This window comes from Loxodonta africana, chromosome 7 (assembly GCF_030014295.1).
Source record: "Loxodonta africana isolate mLoxAfr1 chromosome 7, mLoxAfr1.hap2, whole genome shotgun sequence".
Taxonomy (NCBI): domain Eukaryota; kingdom Metazoa; phylum Chordata; class Mammalia; order Proboscidea; family Elephantidae; genus Loxodonta; species Loxodonta africana.
Window position 1 is genome coordinate 95,518,801 of NC_087348.1, and position 21,582 is coordinate 95,540,382.

The 21,582-nt window shown below is 38.4% G+C and overlaps 1 protein-coding gene across 4 annotated transcripts in view; it reads right to left on the bottom strand.

Moving 5' to 3' along the window:
• Positions 1-21,582, bottom strand: part of RSF1 (remodeling and spacing factor 1) — a 166,621-nt gene that overhangs the window by 72,649 nt on the left and 72,390 nt on the right. For all 4 annotated transcript variants that reach the window (XM_023558505.2, XM_003418517.4, XM_010598170.3 and 1 more), the window contains exons 3-4: positions 4,989-5,081; positions 2,621-2,826 (exon numbers count right to left, since the gene is read on the bottom strand). In XM_023558505.2, coding sequence (XP_023414273.2) covers positions 2,621-2,826; positions 4,989-5,081 — 299 coding nt within the window. The remainder of the gene's footprint in view (positions 1-2,620; positions 2,827-4,988; positions 5,082-21,582) is intronic.

Consider the following 21,582-nt stretch of genomic DNA (forward strand, 5'->3'; position numbering starts at 1 on the left):
ATGTTGGCTAGGATGTGAGGAAACCGGAACCCTTATCCATTGCTGGTGAAAATGCAAAATGGCATAGCTATTATGGAAAACAGTATGGCAGTTCCTCAAAAAACTAAAAATAGAACTCCCATATGACCCAACAATTCCACTCCTAAGTATATACCCAAAAAACCCGAAAGCAGCAACTCAGAGACTTGTACACCAATGTTGGTTGCAGCACTATTCACAATAGCCAAAAGGTGTAAACAACCTAAATGCCCATCAACAGATGAAGGGATAAACAAATGTGCAACATACACACAATGGGATGCTACTCACCCAAGAGGAGAAATGAAGTCTTGATACATGCTACGGTAAGGATGGGACTGAAGACATAATGCTGAGTGAAATAAGTCAATCACAAAAGGACAAATATTGTATGACCTCACTTATATAAAAAGACAAGAAAAGGCAAATGTATAAAGAACAAAGTTCATTAGCGGTTACCATAAGTGGGAGGGAGGGGAAGAGGCGGGGTTAATGGTGAGGGAGAAATTATGTTGATTGATGTAATTGCTGTAAATAAGTTGTACCCCTGTAAACAGCTGAATTTATAAAACTTGTGCGACAGATATATTCACAACAATGACCAAAAAAAAGTAACTACTGAGGCTTATTTTTTTCTTTTTTTTAATTGTGCTTTAAGTGAAAGTTTATAATTCAAGTCAGTTTCTCATACAAAAATTTATACACACATTGTTATGTGACCCTAGCTGCTCTCCCTACAATGTGACAGCACACTCTTTCTCTCCACCCTATATTTCCTGTGTCCATTCAACCAGCTCCTGTCCCCATCTACCTTCTCATCACGCCTCTGAACAGGAGCTGTTCACACAGTCTCATGTGTCTACTTGAGCTAAGAAACACACTCCTCACCAGTATCATTTTATGTCTTATAGTCCAGCCTAATCTTTGCAGGGTTGGCTTCAGAAATGGTTTTAGTTTGGGGCTAAGAGAGAATCTGGGGGCCACTACCTCTGCAGGCCCTCCAGTCTCAGTCAGACCATTAAGTCTGGTCTTTTTACTAGAATTTGAGGTCTCTATCCCACTTTTCCCCTGCTCCATCATGGATTCTCTGTTGTGTTTCCTGTCAGGGCAGTCATTGGTGGTAGGTGGGCACCATCTAGTTCTTCCAGTCCCAGGCTGATTGAGTCTCTGGCTTATGTGGCCCTTCTGTCTCTTGGGCTCATATTTTCCTTGTGTCTTTGGTGTTCTTCATTCTCCTTTGCTCTAGGTGGTTGAGACCAATTGATTTAACTTAGATGGCCACTTGCTAGCTTTTAAGACCTCAGACGTGAGGCTTCTTATGTACACCCAAACACCTAATGGAATTGGGTTCCTTCGCTTAGAGGTTTAGGGTCATGGTTTCATGGGACATCCCAGTTAACTGGCCTAATAACATGTTTAGTGCTTCTGTTCTATCTCCTAGTTTGTTGCATAGTGCCTGGTGTCCTAAAAACTTGCAAGCAGCCATCCGAGGCACAACAATTGGACTCTATTCACCTGGAGCAACAGAGGAAGGAGACTTAGGAATAGGAAGAGGAAATGGAACATGTGGCTAGTTGCCTCCATGAACAACTATCTCCTTTGCCATGAGACTAGAAGAGCTGATGGTGCCTGCTACCATTACTGAACATTTTGATCAAAGATTCCACAGGGGTATCCTGATCAAAAGGGGGAAATTATAGAACAAAATTCCGAATTTTCAAAATATCCAGACTTTCTGGAGCCATGGAGGCTGGATACACCCCTGAATCCATTGCTCTGTGATAATCTTTAAACCTTAAATCAAAAATTTTCTCTGAAGTCTCCTTAAAACCAAACAAGTATTTTAGCTTAACTAGTAAAAGAATGTTTGCCTTGAGCGCTGTGCTCTTTTAAGATCTATCTATATGGGATCAAACTGACAACAGCAACTCCAATGATTAGATAAGAAACTTAGGGGGCAGCGAGCTTACGTTAATGAGGAAGAGAATGGTTGGACAATTCAAAGAATATAATCAATGTCACTGGATTATACATATAGAATTGCTGAATTGGTGTATGTTCGGCTGTGTATACTCTCAACAAGAATAAAATTAATTATTTAAAAAATGCTTAGAATTATCCTCAGATTTCTTCAGATTCCCAATAAATGTACACAGCAAAAATAAAAATACTAAAATGCCTAGACGAATTTATCAAATTAAAATAATTGCAAATAAACAGTATCTAATAGAATTCTTTTTTTTTTAATAGAATAACGTCTAAGAGAAAACTATATGTAAAGAAGAACCAATCAACACTCTTCTCTTGAATTCTTCAAAGAACGTGTTTTCATGTGCATATTATTCTTCCATCACTATTTGTCAGATTCTGGCATGCTGAAGTACAAGGAGGTATGTCTTGACATGAATCCTATTGCTAAATATATTCACTTATTTGACAAATATTGAGGGCTGACTATGTGTACTGTGCTTGGCAGTGTCTTAGTCCCTGGAATTCCCCTAACCCCACAAAAAAAGGATCACTCTACTCTCAGAGGTTGCATTCTAGCAGAGAAGAGATTAAGAAACACAAATATAAATGTAAAGATATTCAGAAAAGATACCTGACAATACATTTCCATGAAGAACCATCTTGATCATCTTGTTCTTCTATGTACAATCTGACATTGTGATCTTGATCCAACTGGTACCAGTACATGAGGCCATCTTTGTCTCGGCCAATTGGCTGGAGGCGCATAGCGTCGGCATCCTCCTCATTAATGATATTCTTGAATTTGAGATTGTCATCAAACTGACACTCGCAGAGGTACTAGAAAATAGCCAGAATACGGTTTAAAATATCCCATAAATATTTCTCCATCACTATAAATATGATACTTTCAACCATCATATTAAAGTCTATTGTTAATCTTAGGTTGTGCCAAGAGGTATGACATTGGCCGTTAACAAAGATACAAATGCACTTTTGAGATTCCAATCTAAGAAATCTTTTACTTCACTTGGTGTTTTTCAGCGTGATGAAGGGATATAACACTTTGATTTGTCACTGTGGCTTGCTATAGCACTGACGTAGAGACAGGAGTGTAAAGAACATGTATAGTGTAGCCATCTTTCACTATCCTCTTCCACTTCCATATACACCCCTGAGAATGATCAATTTTAATAGATAAATTTTAAATTAACATTTTAGCATTATATAGATTTATAAGTTTATCCCAATCACTGACATAAATCAAGTTATATTTCAAAAGCATTAAGCCTGCTTGTTCTAAAGTCTCTCAAATTGTCTCATGGTATAAAATTTTCCATGACTCTTTCTCCTAAAGGTTTAAGAGACCATTATTCTTGAAATGGCTGTGTTTTTTAAAGCCAGAAACATTTGCAGTTTTCAATGAAGGTAGTGTTTCATTGATAGTTGTCTATGGAGCATTCTCTTAATATAAAGATATTCACATGACTATTTTGGAGGACCTAAATTTTTGTTATATATTTTTGTATATTATTAGGGCCTAAAGACAGAATATCTTCCCTGAGCCTCTCTGCCTAGGCAGACAGTACACAAAGCTCCTATCATAGTCTCCTTGCCTGTGTTAGTTAGTACAGTAGTCTCTAAACATTGTGATCAAGCATCCCTACCAATAATAATTAAAAAAAAAAAAGGATAAAACACTCAATTATGTGTGTCATAGATATATGTACATGTGTATATAAAACATATATTTATACATTTATTACTGTATATATATGACGGCACTGGGTTTATACCTCTACTAACATATTCTGTACATTATAGGAATGCACAAAGAAGTTACTTACAAAGTTGAGATTTTTTTAAAAACATGACTAGAAGGAAGTTCTATGACTTTGTTCTGACACTTCAAAGAATTACGTACACACCCCTTTGAGGCCACAATCTAGTCTTTGGTCTTAACTACCACTCATGACTCCTGGTGACAGATTAGCTTACATGATAATACAACCTGAAATCTAGAGTTTCCCGTAACTTTCAATTTTCTTAGAGAGGGATCTTATGAATCTTACAGACTTTCATGTAACCCTAACAGCAGCTTGGGGCAAGAAAATAACATCTACACATAGTCATATTCTATTTCTAAAAAATAGTATATATACTTTCGTTACATTTTAAGAAAAATCATTTTATCTTGAGGTCTTTTGAATATGAAACCTACTTGATGAAACATTGTGAATTAGTGAAAACTTCATTAATTTTTCTGTGGAGGATATTTTTCCTTCATTATCCTGGCTATGTCACTAGTTATTACGACCAACACTAGGAAGTGAGCAGGAAGAGAAATGATAACTGAAACTTCAAAATAAACCTCCTTTGAGAAGACCTATTTTAATCAAGTAAGTTTTGGTTATGTGAGGGTTTTATTAAGTACATAATGACATGCCTTAGTCATCTGAAAAACAATTACATCAAATTACCTATTTCATATCATCAAACAGATTAACCACAGTTACAGCATTTATTAGCAATGCTTGTGAAGGCTGAAAATAATAAAATTAATTTTGGGCAATTGTTTACTCATTTTACTACTGTCTCTACAAGCAGAGATAATTAAGTTCAGCTATTTTTTTATACTTATAGAAACCCTGGTGGCGTAGTGGTTAAGAGTTACAGCTGCTAACCAAAAGGTCGGCAGTTCAAATCCACTAGGCGCTCTTTGGAAATTCTATGGGGCAGTTCTACTCTGTCCTATAGGGTTGCTATGAGTCGGAATCGATTCGATGGCAATGTTTTTTTTTTTTTTTTTGTATACTTATGTGTAGAACAACGACAACTAAAGTTATTTAAAGAACAGACTTTTTGGCAACAAAAATATGAGACTCTACTGATCTGTTCCATTTACAATAAAAATGTCTATTTTTGGCTATTTTCCAATTCACTGAGAAGTTAAAAGTGAAATTTTAAATGAAAATAATTATAACAAATAATAAATTTATTACCTTCAAGAGTGCCAGTTTGCATTCAACACTCATTTCAAGATAGCCCTTCTTTTCCATCTCCCAAGCCCAGGTGCTATTAAACTCTTGGCATATCTGTCAGAAGAAAGTTAATATTTTAATACACGAAAGCAATTTTAACTTACATTTGTAGTTTTATTGTATAATGTTGTACAACAAAACAATGCTAACTATTCTTGCTAATCTATATCTGTAACAGAAAAAATTTACACCAAACACAGTCTAACCCAATTCCACTGTAAAATACAACTACTTAAAACACACAGGAAATGTTTACTACTGTCCGATCACTGATTTAAATAGAGTTAAGAAATTATCTCTACAGCACCTTCCTCTGCTCCCAAGAACTTTATACAGACTTCTGTGGCACATTTACCTACACGAGAGTAGTAATTATTTGATTCCATCTCTCCAAATGGCCTGGAAGTTCCTTGAGGGCAAAGACAATAGTTTATTCGTCTCTATGACTAGAATACATTCAATAAACATTCCGAATTATATACATATTTTTAATCAAGCCACCTTCCAACTCAATATCCTCCTGTTCATGGATAAAGTAAAAATCTCATGGCTTAGCATCTGAAATTTCTATAACATGACTTCAGCTTCACTTCTAGGCTTTTCTCTCTACATAAGCATTCCAGGCAGACAAAAGCCACTGTAACAAGCTGAGGTAAAATGATTTGGACAGCTACTCCATCCAAAGTCAGTAGAGGAAGCTTGCTCCCATTTCAGCAGCAACCTTCAGACTAGAAAACAGAAAAGGCCAGTAAGGAAAAAATGCACGGGTTCTATGACCTTGCTGAGCCATCCTATTCAGCATTAAAAGGGGAACACTAGTAACACCAATCTTTAAGGTTGTGAAGTAGACGTGAAAATAACAACGTAAAATACCTAACAATTTTTTGCTCTTTTCACAATCCAAGAAACAAAGATTATAATGGATGACAAGGCAGAAGAATCAAGACAAGGCATTAGTGTGGAAAATAGGCTAGTCAGGCAGACAGGAGAGAAACAAGCACGCAGGTAGGACTGTTTATATGGCTGCCTCTACTTGGAATAGGACCTGGAAGCCCTCCTAGGTGGGCTACCCTTTTCCAATTCTTCGCTAGAGTCATCTTTTTACTAATTTGTACAAAAAAAATTACAGGCGTTTTTTGTTAGGGTAGAAAAATAATATAAAGCAAGCAATATAACCAGGAATAGAGAGCTTCCAAAGACTCACAGGAACAATGAATTTCCCATTCTCTGAAAAACTGTACTTCCTCTGAATGACAGCTCTGTATTTTATAGAGGAAAAACCCCGAGATAAACAGAGGAAAAGGAAGATTTTTGGAATATTATACAGAGAAGATCCTCACGTGATTGTATAAAAGCTGAAGGGTTAGGATCTGAATAGACATTTCACCAAAGAAGATATAAAATAGCTAACAAGTATACGAAAAGATGTTCAACATTATTACTCATTAAAAAACACAAACCTGACTGGAGAAACCCCGAGTATGGCCCCGCGACTCCTTTTTAACTCAGTAATGAAGTCACTCCTGAGGTTCACCCCTCAGTCAAAGATTAGACACAGTCCCAAAACAAAAGGAGATTAAATGGGCACACCAGCCCATGGGCAAGGATGAGAAGGTAGGCGGGGACAGCAAAGCTGGTAATGGGGACCCCAAGGTCGAGAAGGGGAAAGCGTTGACATGTTGTGGGGGTGGAAACCAATGTCACAAAACATGTATTAATTTTTTAATGAAAAGACAGTTTGTCCTGTAAACCTTCATCTAAAATACATTAAAAAAAACAAACAAACCAACCTGTTGCCGTACAGTCGATTCTGACGTATAGTGACCCCACAGGACAGAGCAGAACTGCCCCATAGGGTTTCCAAGGAATGGTTTGATGGATTCCAGACAGCGACCTTTTGGTTAACAGCTGTAGCACTTACCCATGTGCCGCCAGGGCTCCTATTAGTCATTAGGGAAACGCAAATTAGAACCACAATACGACATCACATCATACCCACTAGGAAAACTACAATCACATCCACTAGGACAGCTAGATGTAGATTTCAAAGGGCAGCTCAAGAAGACAAAATAAAGTATTAGGATAACATGTGCGAAGACCTGGAGATAGAAAACCAAAAGGGAAGAACACGCTCAGCATTTCTCAAGCTGAAAGAACTGAAAAAATTCAAGCCTCCAGTTGCAATACTAAAGAATTCTACAGGGAAAATATTAAGCGATACAGGGAGCATCAAAAGAAGATGGAAGGAATACACAGAGTCATTATACCAAAAAGAATTGGTAGATGTTCAATCATTTCAGGAGGTAGCATATGACCAGAAACTGATGGTTTTGAGGGAAGAAGTTCAAGCTGCACTGAAGGCACTGGCAAAAAACAAGGCTCTGGGAATTGAAGAACCAACTGAGATGTTTCAACAAAGCAGATGGGGCACTGGAAGTGCTCACTCGTCTATGCCAAGAAGTTTGGAAGACAGCTACCTGGCGAACTGACTGGAAGAGATCCATAGTTATGCCTATGCCGAAGAAAGGCGATCCAACCGAATGCGAAAATTACTGAACAATATCATTAATATCATATGCAAGTAAAATTTTGCTGAAGATTATTCAAAAGCGGCTGTAGCAGTGTATCAACAGGGAACTGCCAGAAATTCAAGCCAGATTTAGAAGGGGGCGTGGAACCAGGGATATCACTGCTGATGTCAGATGGATCCTGGCTGAAAGCAGAGAATACCAAAAAGATGTTCACATGTGTTTTACTGACTATGCAAAGGCATTTGACTGTGTGGATAATAACAAACTATGGATACTGCTGCACAGAACAGAAACTCCTGAACTCTTAACTGTGTTCATGAGGAATCTGTACATGGATCTAGAGGCAATCATTCGAACAAAACAAAGGGATATTGCATAGTTTAAAGTCAAGAAAGGTGTACGTCAAGGTTGTATCCTGTCACCATACCTATTCAGTCTGTATGCTCAGCAAATAATCCGAGAAACTGCATGAAAAGGTCTATATACAAAAAGAAACAATCTTTGATGGTTATGAGGGACGGGAGGGGTGGGGATGGAAAAACACTTAATAGACAACAGATAGGTAGTAACTTTGGTGAAGGGTAAGACCGTACACAATACTGGGGAAGCCAGCACAACCTGTACAAGGCAAGGTCATGGTAGCTCCATAGACACATCCAAACTCCCTGAGGGACTGAACTGCTGGGCTGAGGGCTGTGAGGACCATCATCTTGGCGAATATTTAGCTCAGGCGGCATAACATAAGTTTATAACGCATATGTTCTACATTCTACTTTGGTGAGTAGTGTCTGGGGTCTTAAAAGCCTGTGAGCGGCCATCTAGGATACTCCACTGGTCTCACCCCTTTGGAAGCAAGGAAGAATGAAGAAAACTAAAGATACAAGGGAAAGATTAGTCCAAAGGACTAATGGACCATATCTACCGTGGCCTCCACCAGACTGAGTCCAGTAAAACTAGATGGTGCCCGGCTACCACCACTGACTACTCTGACAGGGATCATAATAGAAGGTCCTGGACAGAGCTGGAGAAAAATGTACAACAAAATTCTAACTCGAAAAGAAAGACCAGACTTGCTGGCCTGACAGAGACTGGAGAAAACCTAAGAGTATGGCCCCCAGACACCCTTTCAGCTCAGTAATGAGGTCACTCCAGAAGGTTCGCCCTTCAGCCAAAGATTGAACAGGCCCATGGAACAAAACAAGACTAAAGGGGCGCACCAGCCCTGAGGCAGGGACTGGGAGGCAGGAGAGAACAGGAAAGCTGGGAATAGGGAACCCAGGGTTGAGAAGAGAGAGTGTTCACGTGTCGTGGGGTTGTTAACCAATGTCATAAAACAATGTGTGTACTAACTCTTTGATGAGAAACTAGTTTGTTCTGTAAACCTTCACCCAAAGTGTGTATATATATATATATATAAATCAGAGAAACTGGACTATATGAAGAACGGGGCATTAGGATTGGAGGAAGACTCATTAACAACCTGTATTATGCAGATGACACAACCTTGCTTGCTGAAAGTAAAGAGGACTTGAGACACTTACTGATGAAGATCAAAGACCACAGCCTTCAGTATGGATTACACGTCAACATAAAACAAAAACCCTCACAACTGGACCAACAAGCAACATCTTGATAAATGGAGAAAAGATTGAGGTTGTCAAGGATTTCATTTTACTTGGATCCACAATCAACAGCCATGGAAGCAGCAGTTAAGAAATCAAAAGACACACTGCATTGGGAAAATCTGCTCCAAAAGACCTCTTGAAGGTGTTGAAAAGCAAAGATGTCACCTTGAGGACTAAGGTGCGCCTGAACCAAGCCAGGGTGTTTTCAATTGCCTCATATGCATGTGAAGGATGGACAATGAATAAGGAAGACCGAAGAAGAATTGACAGCTTTGAATTGTGCTGCTGGTGAAGAATATTGAATATACCACGGACTGCCAAAAGAATGAACCAATCTGTCTTGGAAGTGCAGCCAGAACGCTCCTTAGAAGCAAGGATGGTGAGACTACGTCTCACATACTTGGGACATGTTATCAGAAGGGACATCATGCTTGGTAAAGTAGAGGGTCAGCGAAAAAGGAAGACCCTCAACAAAATGGACTGACACAGTGGCTGCAACAATGGGCTCAAGCATAGCAACAACTGTGAGGATGGCACAGGACTGGGCATTGTTTCGTTCTGTTGTGCACAGGGTCGCTATGAGTCAAAACCACCTCGATGGCACTTAACAACAACAACAGGACAGCTATAATCAAAAAGACAGATAAAATAAAAAATGTGAAGAAACTAGAACCCTCATACTCTGGTGGCAGGAATGTAAAATGGTGCAGTCACTTTGTAAAACAGCTTGGCAGTTCCTCAAAATGTTTAATATAGCTACCAGATGACTTAGTAATTTCACTCCTAGGTATATACACACAAGCAATGAACACATGTCCACACACACACACACACAAAAAACTTAAATATGAATGTTCACACCAGCATTACTCATAATAACCCCAAAATGGAAACAACTAAAAAGTCCATCAATTGATGAATAGGTAAATAAAATGTATATCCATACAATGGAGTATTATTCAGCCATAAAAAGGAGTGAAGTTCTGATGCATGCTACAACATGGATCAACCTTGAAAACATTATGTTAAGTGAAAGAAGCCAGACACAAAGGCCACATATTGTATGATTCCATTGATATAAAATGTCCATAACAGGTAAATCTACAGACAGAAAGTAAACTAGTGGTTGTCTGGGACTGAGGAAAGGAAGAATGAGGAGTCACTGCTAATGGGTATTGGGGTTCCTTACTGGAAGAATGAAAATGTTCTAAAATTAGAAATTATCTCCTGTAACACCTAAACACAATAACCCAAGAGGTATCATTTTAAAGATGTGAAAACAAGGTCAGCAGCTGTGATTCCATTACAGCAAGTCAAGGGCAGTGACATGGGAGAAAGAATCTAAGAAGACACTGAAATCACTGCAATCATGTTACTCCTCCCAGTCTCTTCAGCTACGTATGTAGAAACAAATTACAGTTACCCCTTTTTCAAATGATCTTGGATTTTTTTTAAGTGGACTCTTTAATTATGCTGAAAATTCCTTAAGGACCACAACTATGTCTGAGTCTGCGTTCTGACAATGGACCTAGAGATGATCTTAAATGATGTATAAATAGAAATGACACCAACATCTACTATCAGCATTGTTGTCAGGATTAAAAACAAATTATTTGCCAGGTGCAAAGCAGACATTCAATAAATGGTCGCCATCATTATTAGACTTTCTTTCTCTTCAAACTTCTACTGAAGCCTCCACAAATCTGTCTAAATGATGGGCCTCAGGGAACGAAAAAATGAGACTCATTTTCATGTATGGTTGGAGTTAGAAACGGTTGAAAAAAAAAGAAACGGAGGCTATATACATGACAAACAGAAAGAACTGCTAAGTGATTAAGAATATAAAACATGACAGGAGGCTCTATTTTTAATAAAAAGAAAAAAAAAGACACCTTTGTTAAAAAAAAAAAAAAAAGGTAGAGCTTTTCTAGGAGAGAAACAGTGTCTTATTCATTTCTATATCCCATGCAACTGGCCCAGCGCTTGGCGTATGTGTCAGGTAAATGTTTACTAAGCTGTCAGGTAAGTACTTAATAAACTGTAATGCTAAAAATAAGAGGTGCTATAAGATTAGTAACTGTAATAATAACTATGTTAACATTTATTGAGAAATTTACTGTACTAAGGCTGAGCTGGGTACTCTTACGATTCCATTTCATAGAGAAGGGAACTGATGCTCAGAGAGGCTACCTACCTTGCCCAAGATCATAACACTAGGGCTGGAATTTGAGCACAGACAAATATGAAAGCTATTTACATTTTGGCAGTTTCTCACAAATCTTAAAAGCATAGAGTTACCATATGATCCAGCAATTCCACTCCTAGGAATATACCCAAAAGAAGATACATGTACACACAAAAATTTGTACACGAATCTTCAAAGCAGCGTTATTCACAATCAAAAAGTGGAAACAACCGAAATGTCCATCGACTGATAACAGATAAACAAAATGTGGTATAGCCACACAATGGAATTTTATGCCATCTTAAAATGGAATGAAGTACTGATAAATGCTACAACCTGGATGAACCTTAAAACATTATGCTAAGCAAAAGAAGCCAGACACAAAGGCGGCATGTTATATGCTTCTATGTATATGAAATACCCAGAACAGGCAAATATATAGAGACAGAAAGCAGATTAGTGGCTGTCAGGGGGTAGGGGAAAGAGGCCTGACGGCGCAATGGTTAAGTGCTTGGTTGCTATCTGAAAGGTCGGCGGTTTGAACCCACCAGCGGCTCAACAGGAGAAAAGACCTGGCCATCTGTTCCTATAAAGATTACAACCTAGGAAACCCTATGGGTCAGATCTACTTTGTCCCATAGGATCACTATGAGTCTGAATGATGGCACACAACAACAACAGCGGGTGGCAGTGGGGAGGAATGGAGAGTAACTGCTAATGGGTATGTTGCTGTTGTTATGTGCTGTGGCATCAGTTCCCACTCACAGTGACCCTACTGGACAGAGAAGAACGGCCCCATATGGTTTCCAAGGAGTGGCTGGTAGATTAGAACTGCTGACCTTTTGGTTAGCAGCTGATCTCTTAACCACTGTGCCACCAGAGCTCCCTAATGAGTATGGGATTTCTTTTTGGGGTGATAAAAATATTCTGGAAGTAGATAGTGGTGATGATTGTACATCCTTGAGAATATACTAAAAAACTACTGTATATTTTAAAAGGGTAATTTTGTGGTATGTGATTAATATCATAATTTGAAGAAAAAGAAAAGGGAGACAGAGGAACAACCAATAATGCAAAGCTCAGCTTCTAACTTGGGTGAAATATTTATGTGAATGACCAGCTGTATACCAGGACCCTAGAGGAAGAGAGAGATGTTCGCTGACTATAGTGCGGGGAATGCTCAGTATCTGAGAGGGGTCAAGAATTACATAGTCCCAAAACTTAGCCTACACTCCAAATCTCGAAGCACAACCAACGGTTCATAGTATCACGGACTCCAAATACAAGACTGAACAACTATTGATTAATATCTACTGCGTGAAAGGAGGGAAAGGGAAAGAGGAAAGGATACAGAGATAAGTAAGATACAGGCCTCTGTCCCTGCAGTGCTTAACTTTAATTTACTGATGTTCTGTATTTTCAGTGTTTAGGGTACAAAACTTCTGTTGCAGTAGTATTTAGAGATAAATGTGCTCTTCATTTTTTATTTCATTAAGGGCAATATAGATATATTAAAGATGGAACTGTGGCACTGGATTTAAAAAAAAAAAAAGCCTATTTCGATATGCTTAGATATGCTTGAAGAGCCTTAACACACTGCCACTAAAATGTAAACACTGTACGTAAAACTTGCAAATAAGGAAAGTACTCTCTAAAGAACATCTAAATAATTCTTATCCAGCACTACCTAAAATCTTCTATGCCAGGGGTCAGCAAACTTTTTCTGTAAAGGGCCAGACAGAAAATAATTTAAGCTTTTATGATCTCTTTTGCAACTACCTATATTCAACTATGCTGCTATAGTGCAAAAGTAGTTATGCAGGATATATAAATGACAAGTGTAGCTGCGTTCCAATACAACTTTATTTACGGGCAATGAAATTTCAACTTCACATAATTTTTACATGTCATGAAATATTATTCTTTTGATTTTCCCCCAACACTTAAATATGTAAAAAACTTTTTTTTCTCCTGCTGTGTTTTAGCTGAAAAGTTTACAGCTCAAGTTAATTTCTCATACAAAAATTCATACACATATTGTTATGTGACATTAGTTGCAATCTAAAACCACTGTCAATTTGCAGTTTATGCAAAAAGAGGCAGTGGGCCAGATTTGGCCCGTTGGCTATGGTTTGACCACAGAGCCAGAAACTGGCTGAGCCTATCAGAATACACAACAGTGTATTCTTGGTTCCTTGGAGCAAAAGAATCCCTACCAGATTGGTTGTTGTTGTGTTTCAGCTTGATTCTGATCAAGCACCCTTGTAATTATAATTTGGCCTCTCATACCATTTCTCCGTAAGAAGCCAACGTTCCAATATCCAAAACATAACATTTACACTTATCACCACAAATTATTATTTCATACTATCAGTTTAATGTTTGAGCCTCTCTAAATTTGGTTAATGAGAGGTCACATCCTATTGTATCCCCCTGCAGAGTGCTTGAGGGACAGTCCTTCTCCTGATACACAGAAAATCAATGTTCTGTGCCTATAAGGCTGAATGCCAAACACTCAGCCTAAGAGGTCTCTTGGCTACTTGCCAGCTGCTATTCCCTGGCAATACCCTCTGTGTCTTTTCCTCCCAATGTCTACACACATAAAACCCCAAGGCTGGGTGAGGATGGAAAATGTTAGACTAACGGGGAGGAAAGAGCCATTCAAAGGTTTCACACGCCTACATAGCAAGCACATGGAATTTATCTCAGTGAGATCACTAACATATTTATCTTAGACTCACATGTAAAATCAATGGACCAATAATCCTTTTTATTTCTGACAACTCAGAACGTAAGATATTTAAAAAAGGGGGAGAAAGGATTCTTGGATATAATTCAGATCCAATTCTTTGTTCTACGATGGGGAAAAACAAAGTTTAAAGAGATTCATTTATTTGGTGAGTCTACAAATATTTATTGCATGCCTACTATCTGCCAGAAACTATTCTACGATCTGGAGACACCATGGTGAAAGAGACAGACAGACAACATGCAATCATGGAGCTAACATTCTGTGAGAAGTCAAATGGGTAAATAAGTAGGAAAATATCAAGTAGCGACAAATGCTATGGTAAATATAAAATGGAGTAATATGATAAAGTTCCAGTGCTACTCTAGACTGGGTACTCAGGAAAAGGCCTCACTAAAAAACTGACAGTTGACATTTAAGTTGAGATATGACTGAGATAAGCCAGCCACAACAATATCTGGAGTAGGAATATTCCAGGCAGAAGAAACAAGTTATCACAAAGGTCTTAAAGTTTGGCATGTTAGAAAAAAAGACGACGACCAGTGGAGATGAAGTGGAGCAGGGTGGAAGGTGATGTGAGGTATGAAAAGGACCTAAGGTTGGAGAGGTAAGCAAGGGACAAATTACGTATCTCAGGGAAAGGATTTAGATTTCATTTCAAATATGATGGAAGGCCATTGAAAGATTTTAAATGAGGGATTAACATGATCTAAATTTGTTTTAAAAACATGGCTGCTGTGTGGAAAAAATGGATTACAGAGGGGCAAGAATGGAAGCCAGGAGACCAACTTTAAGTCAAGAGATAATGGTGACATGGACTAGGATGATAGTAGTTGGAGCAGAAAGAAGTAGACAGCTATATTTTGGAAGTCATTAACTTTTGAGGGAATGGGTGTAGAGGATAGCTGAAAAGAAAATCAAGGGTGACATTTAGATTTCTTGGCCTGAACAAATGGAAGAATAGAAGTGTTTTTGGCTAAGGAATAAAACACTGGGAGAACAGAGTTGACAAGGGATTTGTTTTAGACATAGTTAAGTTTGAGGTATGTACTAGACATTTAAGAAGGACCTTACTGAAAGTTAGTCAGTGACTGAGCTGCGGCACAAAACTTATGACCCGTGGTTCAGAGATCATTCCATGGGATCATACTGTCTTTGCTCAATCCTTTTCAAACCTGAGTCAAGAACAGTTTTATACCTAAGCTCTGCAAAGTCAGGGGATTTGGCTTATTCATCTCAGCAAGTATAAAACAAATATTTTATGAATAAATAAAAGACATACAATGAAGAGAAACCAGATAACTGGGAGCTCCTAAAAATTAAACACCTATGCTCATCTAAAGACTTCACCAAAAGAGTAAAAAGAACACCTACAGATTGGGAAAGAATTTTCAGCTATGACATCTCCGACGAGCGCCTGATCTCTAAAATCTATATGATTCTGTTAAAACTCAACCCAATCAAGAAGTGGGCAAAGGATATGAACAGGCACTTCACTATAGAAGATGTTCAGGCAGCTAACAGATACATGAGAAAATGCTCTCCATCATTAGCCATTAGAGAAATGCAAATTAAAACTACGATGAGATTCCATCTCGCCCCAACAAGGCTGGCATTAATCCAAAAAATAATAAATGTTGGAGAGGCTGAGGAGAGATTGGAACTCTTATACGCTGCTGGTGGGAATGTAAAATGGTACAACCACTTTGGAAATCTATCTGGCGTTTTCTTAAAAAGTTAGAAATAGAACTACCGTACAACCCAGAAATCCCACTCCTCGGAACATACCCTAGAGAAATAAGAGCCTTCACACAAACAGATATATGCATACCCATGTATATTGCAGCTCTGTTTACAATAGCAAAAAGCTAGAAGCAACCAAGGGGTCCATCAACGGATGAATGGGTAAATAAATTGTGGTATATTCACACAATGGAATACTACACATCTATAAAGAACAGTGACAAATCTGTGAAACATTTCATAACATGGAGGAACCTGGAAGGCATTATGCTGAGCGAAATTAGTCAGAGGCAAAAGGACAAATATTGTATAAGACCACTATTATAAGATCTTGAGAAATAGCATAAACTGAGAAGAACACATACTTTTGTGGTTACGATGGAGCGAGGGAGGGAGGGTGGGAGAGGGTTATTTACTGATTAGTTAGTAGATAAGAACTACTTTAGGTGAAGGGAAGGACAATACTCAATACACGGAAGGTCAGCCCAACTGGACTGGACCAAAAGCAAAGAAGTCTCCGGGACAAACTGAATGCTTCAAAGGTCAGCGGAGCAAGGGCGGGGGTTTGGGGACTATGGCTTAAGGGGACTTCTAAGTCAATTGGCAAAATAATTCTACTATGAAAACACTCTGCATCCCACTTTGAAATGTGGCGTCTGGGGTCTTAAATGCTAACAAGCGGCCATCTAAGATGCATCAATTGGTCTCAACCCACCTGGAGCAAAGGAGAATGAAGAACACCAAGGTGACATGACAACTAAGAGCCCAAGAGACAGAAAGGGCCACATGAACCAGAGACCTACATCATCCTGAGACCAGAAGAACTAGTTGGTGCCCGGCCACAATCGATAACTGCCCTGACAGGGAGCACAACAGAGAACCCCTGAGGGAGCAGGAGATCAGTGGGATGCAGACCCCAAATTCTCATAAAAAGACCAGACTTAAGGGTCTGACTGAGACTAGAGGAATCCCCGTGGTCATGGTCCCCAAACCTTCTGTTGGCCCAGGACAGGAACCATTCCCGAAGACAACTCATCAGACATGGAATGCCCTGGGCAATGGGTAGGAGAGAGATGCTAATGAAGAGTGAGCTACTTGTATCAGGTGGACACTTGAGACTGTGTTGGCATCTCCTGTCTGGAGGGGAGATGGGAGGGTAGAGAGGGTTAGAAACTGGCAAAATTGTCACGAAAGGAGAGACTGGAAAGGCTGACACATTAGGGGGAGAGTAAGTGGGAGTATGGAGTAAGGTGTATATAAGCTTATTGATTTGTAAACATTCACTTAAAGCTCAATAAAAATTATTTAAAAAAAAGACATACAAAAGCATACCTCTTACATTAATTTTTTTTTCTTAATTAGCAATGTAACACATCTTAAAGAAAGTTATAAACTACTAGAATAATAACACCATCTAACATGTACTGTGTATTTGCTATGTCCCAAGTACCGGCCAAAGTGTTTTTAAGTATTAACTAAGTCAATTCTCACAACAACTATTAGATGAGTGTATTATTATCCTCAGGAGGAAACGGAGACAAAGAGGTTATGTGCTTTATGCAAGGAATGAAAGAAATATGAACTACCATCTTTAGTCATTTATAGTTAAATTGGCACAATATGCAAGAGACAAATCAGGCCAGTTTTACCAAGGGAGCTGAGGACAGAGGCTAGACTGGGAATTATAAATCACCTAGCTCCATATTTATACTCAAATTAAACCTCACCAGAAGTCTTTCTGACCTAATATTCAAATATGTCTGTTTTATATACATTAATCCTTCTGAAGGGCTAAACCAAACATTTACCAAGCACTGCTATGTGACAGATACCACAATAAGTACTGGGAAGATAAAGATGGTAAGAGACAGTCCCTGCTCCCAGAAGTTAGGAATTTAGAGAGGCAGTCATATAAACGAATAACTGAAGAGTGAAAAAGCAGTCAGTGACTTATCTATCAACTGAGTAACTGAGATACCTATAAACTACTCTGAAACCATAGAGGAGAGAAAAACATCTCAGCGTAGGAAGAAGGGAGGTCAAGGAAGTTTTTACTCAAGTGGTGACATTTGTGCCAGGACCTGAAGAATGAAAACGATTTTACTGGGAAGGAGCGAAATAATCACATTTCAGGAAAAGAAAATAGAATGTGCAAAACAATGGGGACGTGAATGACTCTGGTAGTTCTGTCAATGTGGAGTTGAATGAGGAGTTCCTTATGCTGAGCCCTGGAGCTCTAGATCATAAGTGTGCTTGGGGTTGGATGTGGGCAGTGACAATGCTGTAAAGGAAGGCAGTAGGCAGGGCTGCTGAAGTAGGTCAAGGCTAGTAAATATGGGGATACAATGAGGGTTTGGAAGTACTGATGGATTGGACATGCTCACATCAAACTTAGAAAAATAGTTCTGTGGGCACTACGCAGGACAGAAGATAGATTCTGATGTCAAGGGGAGCAATTAAAGCCTATTGCAAGAGTTTACAGGGAAAGGTGATAAAACTTGAGTTAAGCTGTGGCAGAAGATATTCAAAAGAAGACAGATTAAAATTGTTTGTACACATACCATATGAAAGCAATAACAAGTATTTATGATTTTACCATTTACAAAGCATTTTCATAAACATTATTTCATCTGAGGTGGGTCTCCTGTAAAAGTACAAGATTTTTGAAAGCAAAAATGAAATCTGATTCTCTTTCTATAGCCTACAGTACCTCCCAAGTACAGGGCCTTATGGATAGTGGATACTCAATAGATATGCTATCAATGTTCTCTGGGGTAATCTACTGACATAATTTACTACTATGATGGACTATTTGGGAACCCATTCCCATAGTTTATCCCTACTTATAAGAATGCACTAAATGTTAAACAGAAACAATGTTTCTGTAAATCCTTAAAAAAATAAACATAGGCAATGTCTTAATGGTAATGTTTCTTAAGCAAAATGGCTTCAAAAATCAAAAGAACACCAAAACCCCATCAGCTGACCAGAGCATAAACCCATTAACCCACTGCCATCGAGTCGATTCCGACTCATAGTGACCCTATAGGACAGAGTAGAACTTTCCCATAGAGTTTCCAAGGAGCGCCTGGCGGATTTGAACTGCCCACCTCTTGGTTAGCAGCTGCAGCACTTAACCACCAGAGCATAAGCATCATTAATTAGTTCATTCTACAAACATTTTACTAGGAACTTACTCTGTGCCAGACACTATGCTTAGCACCAGGATAAATAACATGTAATTTCTGCTAAAGAAGCTCAGGATTTGTAGGACAGGTGGCTAGAACCCTTAGCAAGTGTTACCTCAATTGATCTATAAGTTGGGCATATTTACACATGTCAAAATTTTGAGGAGCTATTTTTATTCTCAAAAGTAGCCTGTTCTACAGAACTCAATTTCTTAAAAAGTCCAGACTTACTGGACCAGTTAGACCAGAGGACTCCCTGAGGACTGCTGTCCTGAGATACTCTCTAAACCTTGAATTGAAACTATCCTGAGATCACCTTTTAGTGAAATAAAGTGGCACACGAAATAAAGGATATTACCCGTAAGTATGATGCTCTATTAAAAGACTCTCTATGTGAGACCAAAAGCTCAATAATCACTCTAAAGCAAAGCTGAGAAGATAACTAGACAGGGCAACTAGAACACTGGAAATGAAACAACCAGAACACAAACAAAGAGAACGGTGACACACTGTAGAAAACATAACTAATGTCACTGAACAATTTGTATAGAAATTGTCAATGGGAACCTAATTTACTGTATAAACATTCATCAAAAACACACACACAAAAAAATAGCCTGTCCTGAAGCCTTCAGTCAAGGAAAAGGTATCCTGAAAATACTTGCTATAATCTAGCAGTAAGAGTAAAATCTCTATCACAGCTATTTTATATACATACATAAAAAAAAAAAAAAATACATACATACATAGAATAACCTAAAATGGAAAAGAGTGTGATTGGAAAGTGTCTCTTTCCAAGTAATCTGCTTTATATCAGTAATCTAGTGGCAACATAGAGACATGAGACTTTAGTGTCAAATAGACTGAAATTCAAATTTTGGCTCTCCTCTACCAGCAATGTGGTCTTGGAGAGTCAACGGCCTCTCTGAATTTCCAGTTCCACATCTGTAAAATGAGGGTTTCATTGCAAGTAAAAGATACAATGTAAGGAAGGTACCTACAGCTCCCTTATATAAATGCAAACCTGAAAATGGTTCTAGAAAATCATAACAAAAACCAATCAGAACAAAAATAGGAGTTGAGGGGATTAAGAGCTGGTAGGAAGTAGGTCAAAAGGAGCCCTGGTGGCTCAGTGGTTAGGCGCTCATTTGCTCACTGAAAGGTCAGTGTTTTGAACCCAAGAGCTACTCTGTGGGAGAAAGATGTGGCAATCTGCTTCCTTAAAGATTACAGCCTTGGAAACCCTGTGGCGCAGTTCTACTCTGTCCTATACGGTCGCTATGAGTAGGAATCCACTTGTCTGCTCACAAAAACGCAAAGTAGGTCTGCATTCTTCAAATTGTAAGTATTGTTTCATGACATGTTTGTTTCAGATACACACACACACTCCCACACGGTTAATTAAGATTTAAGTAAAATTATTGTGCTTCATTTGTTTTAATTTCCTACTTTTATTTTCCAGGTATTTTACCCTAGTATTATACTGAATGGCTTCTACTGTTATGCTCTGTATCCAATGTAATGGTGAATTATGTTGAAGCTAAGAATCCTGCTAAACGTTGAGAAAATTCTCTGTCTGATGCATTTTGCAGGTTCTTCTGTTTTAACAAACGTATTTCATACTACAGGCAACAGTCAAAAAAACTTTTTAAATACTATAATAAGTATGGAAACCCTGGTGGCGTAGTGGTTAAGTGCTACTGATGCTAACCAAGAGGTCAGCAGTTCAAATCCGCCAGGCTCTCCTTGGAAACTCTATGCGGCAGTTCTGCTCTGTCCTACAGGGTCGCTATGAGTCAGCATCAACTTGATGGCAGTGGGTTTTTTGGTTTATAATAAGTATGCAGTAAATCTCACATATTGCATTCTTCTCTCATTTTCAGCTTGGACAAGAATCAACACACACACACCATTAACAAAATAATCCTTTCCAAATGGGCTCCTAAAGCTTTTTATCTTTATGAAATTTTAAAAGACTTTACTTTTACTTCCCAGGTTCATCTGTTTGAGCTAAAGCAATGAGAAACAACTTTAAATTGCTATTTTTATGTAACATCTTTCAAAACACACTGATACTATAGTTACAGGTAAGTTTACTAAATAAATACCTGTGGTTATGAAGGAGCAGTACTTCTAAATACATAATTCGAGAAGTCATAGCCAATACAAATGTACACACTTGCAAAAGAACTCTGAAGGGCCAGAAGAAGGTTCCTAGTCTACTCAAGGGACTCTTGCCACAGGTTTCCCAGATATAATTAAGGCATTAAAACGTGCATTTTTATGGAAAAGACTTTAGGTATATTATTATAAAATGTTCACTGGACCACCTGAAGTCACATAAGAGCTCAATTGAAAAGTAAAGAAAATACAACCCAACATTTCTACAGCCACACATATAGATTATTTGGCCCAAGGTGCTATCAATTTCCAAAGGAATACCTCCTACAGAAGAGGAAAAAAAATTCTTTAAGATTCCTCTGCTGTTTCTCTGGTAAATTATTATTTTATTAATATTTAAACACTTGCGAAGG